The sequence below is a fragment of the Myripristis murdjan genome, chromosome 13 (assembly GCF_902150065.1).
Source record: "Myripristis murdjan chromosome 13, fMyrMur1.1, whole genome shotgun sequence".
In the NCBI taxonomy this organism is placed as follows: Eukaryota; Metazoa; Chordata; class Actinopteri; order Holocentriformes; family Holocentridae; genus Myripristis; species Myripristis murdjan.
The window spans coordinates 22,867,574-22,885,060 of record NC_043992.1 but is presented as its reverse complement, the minus strand read 5'-3'; the positions used below and the strand labels follow the sequence as shown (position 1 = coordinate 22,885,060).

The following is a 17,487-nucleotide window of genomic DNA, read 5'->3' as shown; positions in this document are numbered from 1 at the left end:
ACCTAATAAATGCACACCTGTGACTGTAACTGTATGAAATGCTTTGTGTAGCTACTGTTCAAAAACATTGCTTGGTGGAAGAATTTAATGAACAATCATTTAATCATTTTAGAAAATATGTTTTACACATAATGCGCGGAATGGGCCCTTGTGGCTTATTTCTTTTCTAAATGTGGGTGCTGGTGGGTCGTGACGGAAAATAATTACAAAATCCAGTTCTATTTCATTTCACACTTTTATCCTCTGAATCAACAAATGACACTGAAACTCATTAATGTCTGGATCTTAAGGCCCGTCTGGCACTGTAGTCCCTGACAGTAATTACAATGATCATAACAACAACAGAGGCAGCGGTACACCACACTCACAAGTTGTTAACGTCATTCTCTCCCGCCTCGTCAAGCTGTCTGTTTGACATCTGCAGGTTGCCTGGAAAACGGGGATTCTGGAAGAGAAGACGACATGAGGCAGCTTTATTCTCAAATAACATGTTTGGCAATCTCGACCTCCAGCTGAGATGGCGGCAAACCCTCAGTACAACATGAACAACAACGGTATTAAAAGGCGGGATTGGAAATTCACACCCGTCAAGCAGCGAGAGTAGGAGAAATTCGTCTCTGCCACATTAATCAATACGGGTCACTTGCCTCACTGGCCGGTAACCTTGAGTCGATAACCTTATTTACAGCCTCTGGTCTCCAGCTATTCTCAACCATAGTCCTGGCTGACCACCATACTCTCCCTCTCTCTCTGTATGAAAGATGCTCATAAGTGGCTGCATGTTGTAGCTGAACCTGTTTGTTAACCCCTTGCAGTGAGCAGCTGTGATGGTTTAAAAAAAAAAAAAAAGACTCATTGTAAATCTATGAGATAGGATTGAAAACAAGTACAATTACATATTTCTGGGGGAAACTAACCTTTTTTTTTTTTTTTTTTTTTTTTTTTAAAACCAGCCACTGGCAGGTAAGCCAACATATTTATTTGGATACTGTATATAGGAGACCTTTAACAAATTCCCTCTCATCACCTTGCCAGTGTGCAACAAGAGGATTGGTGGTGGTGGTGCAAAGACTGAACCTACTTCACAATACATTTAATAAATAGGGAGTGCACTACAATGAAGAACCACTAACAATATTATTGTTTAATTTTGAGTTAATCAAAGGCCTTACTTTCAAATATGGCACTGTATTCCTGTAATTCTCTAAAGATTAGGATGGTCATGAACTGACTACCAATCATTAACAGAGCAACAACTAACCACAGCATCCAGCGGCAGCATCATGCTCTGGTCTCTCTACCAGCATGTGCAGCTGCCTTATAAATAGGCTACATTACAGATTCTTGAAAGGCCATTAGTGTAAAAGCCAGCATTTTCTATGAAGCCAGCCCCCCAGAGAGGCATGCTGGCACTAAAAGGAGAGTCTGAGGCAAAGATAATGACTGATGAGGGAGACTGGCAATGGGATTTTATAGGCCAGGCCAACTCACTTTGATGTGAAACTCCATTTTGGTGATGAGCAGTTTGAGGTAGATGCTGCACAGCTTCCCATAGCCTTCACTCAGGTGACCCTGGGGGAGAAAGTTGAAGGGGAAAAGAGAGCAAGGGAGAAGAAAAGAGAGACAGAGATATAAGGGAAAGGGAGACAGGCATGATCAAAGGGAAAACCGTCTTTCCTCCTCTTGAAAGGCTTGCAAGTTTTGCTGGTCAGACTTGTGGAACGTCATGAAAGGGAATCATTAGGTATCTTGAGAAAATTCAGTGTGGCATGTTGGCCGAGCGCGGCGTGCGGTGAATGTGCAGAGAGTGCACAAGGAAGCTTAGTACAAGGCAAACTATACTTCAGTAGCATCACATTTTCTCTTCCCATTGGACTGAAATACAATACCAGCCAGTTGAGCTTGGGTCAGGTACAGTTCAGCTCACTTTAAATGAGGAGCGTGAAAATGCCTCTGCTATGAAAGTGTGAACAGAGTTGAAGAGCCCAGCTATGCGGCCAATTGCTTCTCACTTCCTTTTTCCTGACATCTGGGGGTGGTGGTGATGTCACAACAGGAAGGAGAGGCCGCAACCCCGGTCACAGGGACCAAACTTCCCGTATCCTCCTAACTAGTGACATCAGCAAAAACTGAGTAGTAAAAAAAAAAAAAAAAACACAACAGGGAATATCCAGGAATAGGGTGTTACTAAGCAGAACTGGCCCTCCACCCAGGCTAACATTGCTCAACACATAATTAAAGAGGGACTGGTCAGATTTACTGGAATGTTTGCACTAGAACGCCTATGAATTTCATCACCAGTGTCTATATTAGTATTGCTGAGAGACTTCTGCAAGCATAGATCAGTATAAAATGTTACTAGTAGGGCTGTAGTCTGTTGGTCGACCGGTCGATTTATTGGTTGATACGTTCTTGGTCGACCAAATTGTGATTGGCCGATTATTTGCCATGTTTATTTTTATCAGGAGTAAAGCACTAACCCTAACAGCGATTGTCAACAACAACAACAACAAAAAAAATTGCTTGCGTAATATTACTGGTTGTCACCCACAGCATGTTACTGTAAAACCATGCTTGTACAGTCAGATTTGGCGGTGTTGCGTGGTTTAGTCTGTCAGTAGCTACAAGGTCTGTCACTCCATCACCAAAACAGCAGGCTGGGTAGCAACAACAGAAACAATCATGCAAACTGTGACAATGCCTGCGGCTACAACAACCACAAGGAGAGCCGCAACCACCTGTGATTACGTTCTGTTGGAAATACAGGAGATTAGCTTTGAAAGAGCCTTGTGAATCATTGGTCACTCCCTTTGTTTTTGCCTCATTTTTAAAAAGACACACATACAACAAATTGGAACTTTTGGATGAGTGAATTTTTTTGACACAGCTTAATGTGCTGTGTGACAGTAAGCTACAGATCCACCCTCCCAAGCTGTTTGCCATCATGTGTTTATCATGCAGTGAGGACTTCATGATACACTGATCGATCAGCAGAGAAGACTGTCCTCTCACTTCAACTTGTCGATGTCTGTTATGCTCTCTTACCCACATCCTGCTCATATCAGTCAAGTCAGCCTTGTTCCTCATGGAATCTTTTATCACCTGGAGGAACAGAAAAGGAGAAACAGACAGAATAAAAACATTGGAAGTAGAGGAACAAAGTTAACAAATCAGAGGAATCAACTGAGTATAAATAATTAAGTAATGCTGCTGCAAATTTTAGCTCAAGAACTATGTATTTACAAAATCCTTCAGCATTAAAAAGACAGATTTATTGGCACTGATTAGTATGACTGACTTCATGCTAGTGATTAGGTGATTACTAATGATTAGTTGATGCTTGGACACGATCTCCAGAGGCGATCTCGGTGGTCAGAGTTGTAGCAAGTTGCAGTGGGCAAGGAGCTAAATGAGTAGCAGTCAACAGGGTCAGTCATATCATATGAATCATATCCATTTGTAATAGATATGAATACAAATGATCAATGATAGATTGTGGAGCCTTCCCCAATGAATGTAGAGTCAACCATCATATTATTGCCTATCCCACATTTGTCAGTTGATCCTCACTTTGGCAGTTTTGCACAGTGCATGTTGAAAAAGAATGGAGTTTGAGCCATGTACTTCATTTACTTGTAACTGCATGGAAAACATCACCTTTAACTCAGTCACTGTTTTGGAAAGGTAACCCAGTAACGTTTACATTTTAATCTAGCTACTTTTTACTTTTACTTCAGTGGATTTTTACAGCAGTATTACTACTTCTACTGTAAGCAAAGTAACTTCTACTAGGGTAGTAATTTGTAGTACTCTTTCCACCACAGCTGCTACAACAATCAGTCACAACTCTGACCAAGAGGACTGCCTCTGGACATGATGTCCATGCATTAACTATCACAAGTTGTTAGTCATATCATCTTGTGTCAATAAATCTGAACTGTCTCTTCAGGATTGTGCAGAACACTATCAAGTATTATTAGAAAGCAGCATTTTCCAAACAATTCCTCCTAGAGAATGAAGCTGCAGTGGAGCAGGACCTGTGTGATGGCTGCATCTCTATTTGTTACTCGTTTAATGCTAAGTGTCATGCTGTTACATGGTCTGTACATACGTTTGGATGGCCGTCTCGCAGCAGCTTGTGGAAGACGTGACAGAACTTCCAGCAGAGCACCGCGTTGCTGGAGAGGGGAAGCCGGTTGACGGCTGCCCAGAAAGTGTGGGCGCCTTTCTCATGATGGGTCCCCAAGATGCAGGGTGGCAGGGACGGTCAAGGATCATCGGATTATAGCACATAACGTAAACTGTGACGTTAGTCTGGCTCATAGCTGATATTAGATTTGATCAGCTCACTTTCTCTGTGTGCCTGTCTGCTAACCTCTCCTTCCATCTTTGTGTCCTTGTCTGATTGTCTATTTTCGTGTCATTCTGTACCTTTTTCTCTCTCCCCCTCTCTCCCAGACATGCCACTTTAATCTATTTACCCCCATCCACCAGCACCCACCATTCCCAGGATTTCAGATTTACTGAGAGATTACCATTTTGTGCTTTTGTGTCCCTGATAATATAAAACAGACATGTTTAAAACACAGGAGAGAGCACATGACACAGAAAAACACTCTTTGTCAGTCCAGCTCTGTATTTGTTTCACACAGACTAAATTAGTTCTGCAGCGTGGCCACGCGCAGACTGTAAGGTCACATTAGGTTCATTGTTACGATCTTGTACGAACATTGCCCTCCAGTCATGGTGGAACACTTAGGAGTTTCCACAAACACATGGGAATCAGATAAACACATTGCTCCTCTCTGGCAAGGAGAGGAGCAAAACAAACTCAACCACATGCACGTACAAGTGAACACACACGCACACACACACACACACACACACTTTGCAAGGATATTCCTGGCATGTTTCTCTTTGACAGCGACCTCCTGTGTGTTGATGGCCTTATTGATGCTGACAGCCTGTGAAGAGGAGGAAGAGCAGGAGAGAGGAGAGGAAAGACAGAGAGAGCACAAATCAGCCCACAGCTTTTTGACACTGCTCACAAAAAGGAAAAAAAAAAACTTCAAAGTGTCAAGTGTTTCATATTAAAACTTGGAACTCTGCCACGTTTCAGGAGGTTGATTTTTCCATCTCTATCCACCTGAAGAATGGAAAGCAACAAAGTTTCATGTGAGATGTGAATGACCCATTTTCAGCTGCCACCTTAGTATTCGAGGCCGCAGCTGAGAGGCCTGCACCGTTCTCTGGTTGAGAGGCTTTCCAGCCTTCTGGCGAGGTGCATCTCAGTTTAAGGTTTCCATGAAACAACCTCACATGACTAATATTAAAACAGAGTATCTTAAATTTGTGACATAATCCTGCACTAGTGGGTGTAAAGTAAAGTTGCAACCAATAAAACCCTCACAAATCTTTCAACATCCTCTCTCATCCACCTATCTAAATTGTGTGTTTCTCCCAAACTGATCCTATTGGGTTAACGCTTGGTCTGTCCTGTTGGTTTACACTTGTGAATAATCCTTCCCTGTACTATGTCCTGCACAAACATCCTGCTGCAACAGGAAATTCATCATATCAAGAATTAATTTCAAATTCAAATCAAGAGTTAATTTCATGGGGTCTTTAAAGAGGGAGGGTTCAATAATCCAACAATGGCGCCCTGGGCTCATTGCAGGCTCAAGCAGAGGATTGCAGGATCCTAAGTGTAGTATTTTTTTCTATAAAGAATGGAGGGAGGGACGGAAAGATGTCAATGAAATTCAGCAGAACACACCTGAGCCATTTTCAGAGGCAGCAGTTTCTATTCTCATTTAAAGCAACAAATTCCCCGGTAAACAAAATGTGAGTTAACACTGGAACCAGAAGCTGGCAGCCTCGCTGAGAAAGGGCCATACAGGGGTGATCAGGAAAGGATCTGTCTTCACTATAAATCTACTGTGGGATGTAGGCCAGGTCTGAACAACATCTCCTCCAACGTCAGCTCAAACTGCAGCATCACCCAGCTCATATGACTGAGACATTACATAAGTATCATGACGTTTCAATTCTACGTGCACCCCGGAGACTAGGGCTGACCCAGAATAGCCGACTACCCAGTGAGCAGCTGACGGTTTGACAAGGCTCATTGATTCCTTTCGCCTTCTTTTCGTTTTTTTTTTTTTTTTTTAAACACTAAGATTCACATAATAACATCAGCAAATAATATTTGGCATGGCAACGGGCATTGTTTTTGTTTTAATCTCATAGATAAAGGTAACCAAATTATTTGTGGCACAACCAATTACATCTTGGAATTTGTTTGACATCAATTTTGCAACACAGCAGGCAACAGCATCCATTTGTGATAACAAAATTAAAGTTTATTCCATCATTAATCTAATAAAAGATGTCACGCAGAATTTGTAAGCATGTTGCATTGCACAGACTGTAGGGGATGTGCCATAAATAAAGTTTGGTTGAAATTTGATTGATTGATTAAGGAAGGCTACAGATCTGAGTTCAACACAGTTTAACCTCTGCACAGGAATAAATAGACCACAAAGACCTTTTACAGTTCTCTTTAGAATTTTCTTAATTTTAAGAGGAAAATGATCAGCACTCTGCTGCAAAAAACATGCAGTTTATGGTATCTGTTTACTAAGACAGTCAAGACACTCATAATAAAACCTCTCCACTGCAAAGCCTAATTATAGAGCCACTTCTTGAGGCTGACTAAAGTCCAATTTTTCATATATATATATATATTCAATACTAACAACAATGACCATCAAAAAGTAATAGCAGTAGCAGTGTTTGGTGACTGTCCTGAGGCTGTAGGAAAATTTGATATTAACTATTAGCACAAAGAAGTAGTGATAATAGTGCTTACTAATGACTATAATGAAGCAGTAGTGGAGATGTAATTACTGGTGTTGAAAGTAAATACAATCATTAGTGATGGGTGACTGTCACATACAGCCTGTTTAGTTTTAGTCAAGTTCATTCATTTACCCAATTACGACTCTTTGCTCCTGACATAGCAGCTGATGTCCTTAAAAAAATGAAAAGAGAACACACAATATTGCTTATTGCAATTTCCATGTCACTTGGATTTTTTTTTTTTTTTTATGAGTTGAAGCTGTTTCAATGGCCTCCTGCACAAGGTATTCTAATGGAGTATCTGGTCTACATATCAGACGAGATGAGAGACGAGAGACAAGAGATGAGAGAAAATAATATTCAAGGAGGCAATCCTGCATTGCAACCCTCAACTAGATCATTACTGTGAGGGACATTATGAAGAATATTGTGAGTGCACTACAATTTTCAGAGAAAAGAAAAATCATTCAATCAAAATGCATTTTGCCAATACTGGTTAGCCAAAATGAAGAGTAAATGTGGTGGCTGGGGTCGGGAGAGGACAGAAGGCTTGTTTCATAATTTCACTTCCCCCAGATGTCCTGAGTCCTCTCCTCCTCTCCCAGTATGTGTGCTGCCAGGACTGGAAGTCCACTATGATAAATCTTTGGCGGGTTGCTCCACTGGAGGAAAAGCAGGGGAGACAGGAGAAGGAGGAATGAAGGGAGAAATAGAGAAGGCGGAAAGAAGAGTGATGATGGAGATGGAAGGAAGGAAGGAGTGATGAAAAGCTATCCAAGTCTGATGTTTTGCACAAAAACAACTTGGGAGCAATGAGCAGCCTGCAGACTCACTCTTTATGATACAAATATAGAGTAAAATACAATGTCAGTAGGATGACACAAGCCCCATGGCAGTCTCCTAAAATGGTAGTTAAACCTCCGAATGACCTCCTCTGCGTGACAGCTGACATAATATCCTGCAGCACAAGGAAGAACTTAGACCAGGAGCATTTGTTGCAACAGCAAAGACCACAAACGAATAGGGACATGGGTCAATTGTATTTACCTTTGAAACGTCACAAAATATGATGCTTTTTTAAATTCTAAAGAATCTCACTTACAAACATATTCCTGTTGTCATTTGAAAACCTAACAATGTCTTGCAAATCTGGTGACTTTTCATGTTGTAACTTCAACTACAGGAATTCATGCTCCTCTATTCTCCAGTCTCCCCTTTCAAAGCCCCACTGGATAAACAGAAAAAATCATCAAGCTACAAAGAAGGCTGTTTTTCTGTCATTCCTGGAAGGTTCACACTTTGGAGGCTTTCATGCAACACCAGAAACCGACTAACAGATGTCTCAAATGAAAGAAATTAATGCTCCAATTAAACATCTAGCGCTAGGGTGACTTTAAGAAACCCAGCCCAGAGACCTTCTGATGATGGATTAAAAAAAAGATAACACCCCACCCACATACACACACATTGTGAAATAGACAAGCAAACAGGAGGAAAAAAAATGCTAATTCACTTCCTATATTGGCCAAACAACGGTGACACAGCAGACATTGCAGTGTTTTTCCCCTGTCTCTGTAATCTGAACAGCACATTACCAGCGGTTAAAGCAAGGTGACAAACACAGGCTTTGTGTTGACGAATCAAATTTGCCTAGCAGATCTAATGAAGTCGCAGGAGTTCCCCGCTACAGCGACGAGGAGGAGGATCAGGACAGAGGAGGGAGAAGGAGAGGAGAAAGAGGAATGCAGAGCTTGGCTGCGGTCTCAACATAACTGTTCCCTGGTCTTTACATTCCACACCATCCGTGGCTCTGCGCTCGGCTTGTAATCCTGCTGAGAGCCAGGCGACTCCAGAGCATGCTTTAAACATGACTGACTACGCTTTAACTACTGTGATTAAACATGCATGATGCTGATTAGCTACAGGTAGAACACCTGTCCTGTTACATCAGCCAAGCTCTGGGTATATGTGTGTGTGTGTGTGTGTCTGTGTGTGTGTGTGTGTGTGCGCGTGTACATGAGTGTCTGTGCTGTAAAGGTCAATAATAGCAGGGATTATGCCGTCACGTCAAGGATGGGAACAACACAGCTAAACTGAGGCTGCGATCTCACCTACAGCTTGTTTTCTTTGGTCTGAATCAGAAACAAAGTTTATTTTGTTGCATTTTCGTATTTGGTTTGTTTAGGTTCACACTGCCCAGTTACAAGGGAACCAGAGCTTGTAAACACATGGACTCACAAGTAGTGTTTTTACTGGACACAGTTTTGGTACACTGTCATGCTTCCAGGTTAGAAATTTTGGCAGTTTTTAGCCAGAATTCCTGTAACTAACATCCCTGTAACGTCAGCTATGCATGACACACTGCATTCTTTGGAAAAACGTTTCTTCTTGTAAAGAATACATGAAGAAATCGTTGAGGATGAGCAACACTCCAGACTGTGATTTGCTCTCATTTTGTTAATCTAGCTTTTGCAAGTATGAGTAACTGCTGGCTCTCAGATGTCAACATCCGTTTTGGGTTTGTTTCTGGTAGTTGGTGTGATTATATTCTCATTGCTGGCAAACCACGCTGCATTTTAGAGGACCGAGGAGGAGGACTGACACCTTCATTTTCGTCTGTTTTGGTGAACACATGTGCTTATGAATGGTGCTGTTCTCGCCTGACAAAACAAAATAAACTTAAAAACAACCATACTGCTATTTTGCATGTTTTAAACTTGTGCTACCTATTGCTATTGGCAATTTTCCAAGTATACTGTACATTTTTCTTACTTCTAATATGTACCTGTTTGCTGTAAAATTCAAAAGTTCAGGAAATAAACCCACCTTCAAGTTCTCTGCTGCTCTGGCCAACATTCATACCAGAGTGCATAAGTCATAAATGCTTGAATTTAGTTTGTAAAGCAGTCTTTTTTTCACTGACTATTTGGCCGAGACGCACACTGTGTTGTGTGGGTGTACAAGTGCAACACAGAGGAGTGGTGCACTCATGTACTATTGATAAATTGTATAAACACATTTCCTACTTGGTAGTTAGCCAGACTAACCGGCATGGCTTGTCTAAAGCAAGAGGAAGCCAAATTCCATATAATCTTTTTCACAATGTCCATGTTTGCTTATCATTTGTCTTCTGGGTTTGATTTTTGGATCAAACGGTGAATGAAAGCAATGCTGATTAGCAGCCAATTTTTAAGTCTCAAATGTTGGAGCTTCCCAGCATGTAAATGCACCAGCGGACATCTGACTTTTCTAAATCAATGTTGGGAATTTTAAATTTTCATGCTGTACTGTAATGAACAGAAATGAATGGCTGCCTAAGCAGCCATGTAGGAAAACATGTTCAAACATCTAACACAGTCCTAGGTTTTGGAAAAGGATCAGTAAAAAGCTACCTGAATTGTAGTAAATGGGGTAAAACATTCAAAAATTCCACTATGCCCCTTTCAGGAAGAAACAATGCAGAGTACAATTTGACCACTCCAGTCATGTTTGATATAAACATGCATGCTAAGCAGCACATAGCCTGGTATCCACAACAGGACCATGTCGAACTAGCCAGCACTTTCTAAGTATCCATGTCCCTTATTTTCCACAACAATAATAATCTTTCCTACCAACACGAACACTCTGTCAGCCTGGTTATAGTTCCCAATGCTAGTATGACTCTCTAGTTCAGTTTTCTGATTTGACCCTGTCCCTGAAAAGCCCTGCAGTGCTCTCTGCCCTGCTGCTGCATGAAGGCCACTGACTTGGTGTCACTTCCTGAGAGCTTCCTGCTGTTGATACACCCAACCAAGCAAATATGACATTATTAAGGGTCATTACCACAACCAGAGTCACTGCAGGAGAGGTATGACCAGGCTTCCTGAAAGAGTGCTTTTTAACTCTGATGTCATCACCTTTTTGCTGCTGATTGAGATGTTCATCTTGTATTTAATTTCACAGGTGAGAAATTTCATCGGTATTAGAATCTGTCTTTGTCTTGTTATTTAGATTCACTTTATTTTGCTTTTCCATTTCACACACTTGCACGGAAAAAAAAAAAAAAAAATCAAGGGACGATTCAGAGACTAACAGCGCGAGTGGTTCCCACATGAGGACGACCCAATTAGCCCACAGTAAGACTTTGTACTTTGTGGTTGGACTGAATGAGAGTGCCAGCTGCCCAGGACTCCTGGCATTGGCTGGGGCAGCTCGCTGGCATCAATGCATCAATGGCCTATTAGCTCCTCGCAGTGCGGTCAGGCAGGCCAGCTGACAAAGTGAAACGATGGCTGCTTAGAGAAATTAAATCAGAGGTGAGAAGCAAGTGATTATGAGGACAGACAGAGCGGAGATCAGCCCAGAGGGAGTCCCAGATGGGTTGGCTTAATCTGGACAGAGTTGGCTTAATCTGGACGGAGATGCACGTCATTGTGTCCACAGGAGGCTACCTCAGCTCCCTCCCTCCACACCTCCCTTCATTCCTTCTTCTTTGTGCTTCCTTCACATTAACCTGATTTCCAATACTTTAAATACGTATACTATATATATCATACAACAGGACTCTCATGTAATTCCTCACATTTTCCCCTCAACTAAAAAAAATGAGATTCCTTTTTGCATCTTCCAAGTCTACAGAAATATCTTTAGCTGCACACAAAGCATTTTTGATACTGTATTGAAAGCATGTGGAGTTAGCGCTGGCAAGCTTCAACTGGCCCTTCTGTAGAAAGCAGGGCATTGATATGCTGATCGTAGCCTTGCTGTGTCCACCGCAGGACCAGGGCAGAGAGGAGGCATCTTCTGCCTGCTAAAAGGAACAGCCATCGCTCGTTGTTGACTCACTTCCCCATCCAGTCCCTGGATTTTAAGTAACTCTTCTGACTGATTTGCAAAAGCATGTGACTAATGTGCATGCCTTGGAAATCTGATTTCCATTGTTAGTGTTGGAGACACTAACCTTTGGCCTTTCAGAATATTTTTGTGTCTCTGCTTTGACATGTTTTTTTTTTTTTTTTTTTTTTTTTTTTTTTATTTAGTGGGGGGCATTAGTGGGGGGCATTTCTGCTTTATTAGACAGTCACAGTGGAGAGAGGCAGGAAAGACAGGGTGGAGAATTGGGGATGACAGGCAGTAAAGGGTCTGGGCTTGATTTGAACCGAGGCCGCTGTTCTTTAGCCTTAACATTATGTGGTACGCACTCTACATATTGAGCCACTGGAGCGCCCCTGACACATTTGATTTTAACATGAAACTCGGTGAGGAATTACGAGACAATCTGTACTCAGTATTCAAACATGAGAAAAGCACTGGGAAAAAAAAAAACAAGATCCAAATGAGAAGGGACAGAGTAAATTCGGAAACACTTGTCCTCTGTGGGTTTACGTTCTCATGGTTCTCTGGGCGGCAGAGGAAATGTGAGGGAGTGTCCTTATGTGACCCTGATGATGGCTGATTTAGTGTGGGTACGATGTGATCAATCTTGGTCATATTACTGTGACAATCTGTCCCCAGTCATTTAGGTCTAGCAGGAGGAGCACAGTGGAGATATTACTGTCCCATGCACTCAAAACTGGGGGTTCATGTGCATGTCACCTCCAATACACTGCACACTCCTTTTTGCTTTGCACATGAACCATATTATCATTGCTGAATGGATAAGATCTTACTCTTGCTGTATCCTGCTAAAACTCAACTGCAAGCTGAAGATGTGAACATGCTTTTTCCTGATCTCCACCAACCCCATCTAACTCCAATTCCCTATAAATAACTTTCTCTATAAATAATAAACCCTTTTTCTCAAGAAACAGGGGAACACTTTTCTCACACCTCTTCCTGAGATTTCCATACATGAAAGAAACCAGTCAGGACTGCCCGTGCTGTGACCATATATCAAATGGCCCAGATGCCCCATCATAAAGGTGGGTGGCGACACGACTGCAAAGGCTTGCCCACCTGCAGGGGAATGAGCAAACAGAGAGGGGATGGAGGGAGGGATGAAAGCAGGAAACGCACACGGCGGCCTGTGAATGCATCTGCACTGTACAGCTGAGGTGCCGCGGTGGAGGCACGGTCATTACGGCTGAGGCCCTGAGGGTGGAGGGGAGGGGGTGGAGGGGTGGGCACAAGCACTCAGTCAGACTTCCTGTCTTGGCACACCCTGTTCTGCCCATTTCCTGCCTGCTGAAAAATGCCCAGCTCCACCCTCCGTCGGCCTGAAGCTGGCCCAGCCGAGCCAAAACGCGGCCAGAGTCAGGCAGCCGGTCACACTGACCAGCCGCTCTCTTTCTTCTCGAATGTCTCACATTTCCTGCCAGCCTCTTCCAGGTGCCTTTAAAGGTCAACTGAATACAGTCTGACCTGAGTGCTCACTATTCGGCATGTGTCTCACTGTTCGGGAGAACCAGGAGAGCACGCTGATACCTAACATCCATATTACTTCTCTGTGCACTTGAATGGCGTTAGAAGTGAATTCTGATGGAACTAAAAATACATATCCCCTTCCTTAAAAAGCCCCCTCACATTACAAAACACAAGACCAAAAATAAACACCAAAACGAACCCCAAAATGAAACCTAAAGCTGGCCTCAGTGCATTTCCCAAGCACACATGGCAGACACCACACATTACACCAGCATAAAGGAACAGTGTTACAACCACTTTTAAAAATCAGATAATGAGCAGAAAAGTATCCGAGGCCAAACATTTTTCCATGTGTAACCCCACACTATTCAAAAGGTCACTCTTGTGAACAGAGCTCTCTGTGTTGCTTGTTGTTTAAGGACCATTTTACATTTTACATCTGACGTGAACATCCGCTCTCATAGAACAGTCACTCTACACCTCTTAAAAAGAGCTTGGCTGGCACTAAGAAGAGGAAGGGAGAAGAAAAGGCAAGTCTTTTTCTGACCAGTTATTTTTCCTGTGTACTTGAACACACACACACACACACACACACACACACACACACACACACAGCAAGGGAGAGATCCAGCAGAGAGAATGTAAATTTCAAAGTCAAAAAGGTTACATGATACAGTCCACATCTGAGAACGTCTGCATATGAATACTGATTCATCCACTGCATCGATCATAAATTCTGCAGATTCAAATGCATTGATCTACCAAAAGAAATAAACAGAGTGAATTGCTCTGACTTTGGCCTGAATCAATATCAAACACTTTGAAATGAACCATGCCAAACTATTTAAAAAAAAAAAGGATCTAACGCTGTGTTGATCCAGTAGAGCACTATGAATTACAACTTTTTTGTCATTTTTTTTTTGTAAGAAGATTTTAAATAATTCTGTTGTGTGATTTGTTCCTGTTTTAGAAGAAAAAAGGACATATTGAAAGTGCTGAAAGTATGTGAATTTAAAATCACTGCAGCCAAGAGTCGTGGCCTGATGACAATCAAGTACAACAGAGAGGAGGAGGATGGTGGGCTAAGATGACTTGTCGATCATGTAGAAGCCTCACACTGTATCTAGGAGCTCATTTCCCACAGAATGCTTGTTATTATCCCATCAATAACACTGTGCACTCGGTGATGCAGATATGCCCTTTGGGATGACGCTGTCTCTTAAGAGCTCATTAAGAGCATGAAAACATAGAGCTCACAGCTAACTCGGAGTCAGTGACCTCAGAGCAATGGGCTTTTGTTCCTGGGGACAGGGGTGGAGAGAAGCAGGTGGTTAAAGACACACACACACACACACACACAAACACAAAGTCTGCTCCAGCATAATTACACTGAGACATACGCCCCCATGGAGCTTTATGAGTCTCCCCTAAAAAGACAGTGTTCTGCAGCCTCCTGTGAGGGAGTGTCTCCTCTGAAGCTCAGTCTGTCATGTGTAACCAGTCGACTTCCTGAAGAACTGCTGATGTCATAAAGGCACATTATAAAAGCAACATCTGTGCGGCTCACTGAGGCTCCCCAGCCCACTGGCTCATTATTTGCAACTTTAAAACACAGGAGAACGTCACAGTGCCTGTGTGTGTGGGTGTGCTTTCCCACAGGAATTGAAGGTGGCTTGCGTAACGATCTGACACCAATTAGGCCATCGAGCAACATTTTCGGAAGATCAAGGTGAAAACTCTTGTCAACGCGGCTGTCTGTCAGCACCCTGGTCTTGAAAATGTAACAAGCGTGGTGACTGTGGGTGAAATTGAAGAATTTGTTCCAGAAATCTTTCAGTGCCTGTCCATCGTTAGAGATGTTGCTTATTTTACCACAGCAGCGATGACATTATCACCACAGTGCTGTGGTTAACAAGAGATAAATTTAGGTCCATCGGTCAGGCCTGAGACACTTTGTTCCTCTAAACATGTACATGATCAAATTCTGTCACTGTTTACAGCACTTGAGAGAATCATGACTGTTCTTACTAATAAAACATCCTAAAAGTCGTATTATTGTTATTTCTACTTTAATAAGACTCTTCACAATTTAACTGTGAGTTTTCACAACTCCCACAATCCTCTTCTTGGATCATCAAGAACTTTTGCATCACTCTAAAGGCACCATGGGAATCTGCTTGGTTGGAGTCTTGACTGGCTTTGAGTCTCGCATCTGTCTGGATCGTGTTTTCATACCATTGTGTCTCAGCGCATGCCAAACAACCAAAGCATAGCGGCTGCGAAAGCAGGCAGGCAAGGAAGCAGGCAGCTCTCTCTCTCTCTCTCTCTCTCTCTCTCTCTCTCTCTCTCTCTCTCTCTCTCTCTCTCTCTCTCTCTCTCTCTCTCTCTCTCTCTCTCTCTCTCTCTCTCTCTCTCTCTCTCTCTCTCTCTCTCTCTCTCTCTCTCTCTCTCTCTCTCTCTCTCTCTCTCTCTCTCTCTCTCTCTCTCTCTCTCTCTCTCTCTCTCTCTCTCTGTCAGGCTGGTAGATTAATTGAGAACAGCCTTGAAGAGTTCGGTTAGACCCAAAACAGTGAGCAGTTCTCCAAGCATATCAAAGATTTGATGTCTAAGATAACCTAAAAAATTTGAATTCAGTAGAACATGAAGAGTAACTCCTTGTCTGGACAACATGCCCCGGCTGACTTTATGTAGGCAGTGTAATTTATTTCAGATCACCCCAAAGAGTGATCTTCCTTTTTCAATCATCACTGGAAACTTTCCAGATTTGCAGCATCTTTTGACCTCTCCTGGGTGGACTCTTGTTCATTGTTCTCACATCACTGAGCGCACTTTTCTTTGTTTTCTCTCATCGTGTCTTCTCCCTGCAAGCTGCTCAGAGCCTCCCCTGGCTGAGGATCATTGGAAAGAGAGGACTTTGTATGTGCTTTCACCATCCGCCCTCCCCCACACATCTACAAGGGCTAAAAGTACACCCATCCATGTTGGCAGTGAAAGGCCAGTCAGTCTTGCTGCTTTGGCTTATGTGCACCTGCTCCAGTACTCCCGGGCCAGGGTCACTGAAGTGTGTTTATCCTGCCTGTTAGCCTGTATCCTATCATTCACAGCACATTGAGCCACAGCCAAAATACATGTACAGAAGATATTCGAGTTTGTTTAGCTCTTGAATGCCTAATCAAGTCAATGTTGTTAAATACTGCTCCTACTTGTGATAAGCATGGTCTACCACCTAACTTTAAATGACACCTAATAACAACCTTATAGCTCTTCTGAATCAGGGTAGGGACATAGACTGCAGTCACATATTTTAATGTGAGACAGAACTGCCTTTTGGTGTATCTGCGACAGACATTACGAAATCTGTAATTGAGATTCATGTCACATTTGTGCTGCTTTCTTCACTGAACTTTCATAACCGGCTGAGACGGAGCCACAGGAAAACAGAGAGCAGGAACTCTGACATTTCCATGTACTGCACCCTGATATAGACACACATTAGTCTATCCCTCACCCCTTTTTGTATCCACAGATGCCGGGGTGTTTAGAGTTTGACTGATCTCACCAGTACAAATTGTTGGAATTATTTCCACAAAGTGAAATTAATATGAAACCAAACTATTTCTCTATCTTGCTGTGAACCCCTTGAGCCCCCTCATGGACCCCTGGGGGACTCTGCACCCTGGTTTGCGTCTTGCCGATCTATATCTCCATGCTTTCTCGTCAGAAACCAAAAAAAAAAAAAAAAAAAAAACAACTTCCCACGGACACAGTTCATCGCCTTCATCGGCGGACAAGTCGCTGCTTGCGATCAGCATAAGTTGAATCTATTCCAACAGCAACACTGGTGTAAGGGCAAGAGCACTAGACCCCCTACCACCTCCCTAAAAGCATACTGCCTATCTGTTGCGCTCGATTAAGGAGAAAACAAGTCCTCGGCACTTACCATTTTACTGAGATCCATGATCGTCCCCAAACGCTGAGGATCCTCGGTGACCAAAAACAAAATCTGCTGGCTTTATCCTGACAAGAGTAATTAGTAACGGGAAAACGATTTAGGGCAACAAATGCATTTGGGAGGAGAATGGGAGGTGGAGCGGGCCGTTAGCTCAACATGTGTCCCGATTTGGTATTAAAATGCTGCCCTGATCCTTCCTTCCTTCCTTCCGTGTGCCTTCTGCTTTCTCTCCCCGACCCTACGTGCTCCCTTATCGGGGAGGGCGTCCAGCATCCGACCGCCGAGACGCGGAATCGAGCTGTCTGGGGAGGGAAAAAATACACACTAGC

At 42.8% G+C, this 17,487-nt stretch overlaps 1 protein-coding gene across 2 annotated transcripts in view; it reads right to left on the bottom strand.

Annotated features, from left to right (window-relative positions):
• Nucleotides 1–17,487, bottom strand: part of hip1 (huntingtin interacting protein 1) — a 51,609-nt gene that overhangs the window by 25,559 nt on the left and 8,563 nt on the right. For both annotated transcript variants that reach the window (XM_030067142.1, XM_030067143.1), the window contains exons 2-6: nt 4,901–4,964; nt 4,112–4,254; nt 3,046–3,102; nt 1,492–1,572; nt 369–445 (exon numbers count right to left, since the gene is read on the bottom strand). In XM_030067142.1, the coding sequence (XP_029923002.1) occupies nt 369–445; nt 1,492–1,572; nt 3,046–3,102; nt 4,112–4,254; nt 4,901–4,964 (422 nt within the window). The remainder of the gene's footprint in view (nt 1–368; nt 446–1,491; nt 1,573–3,045; nt 3,103–4,111; nt 4,255–4,900; nt 4,965–17,487) is intronic.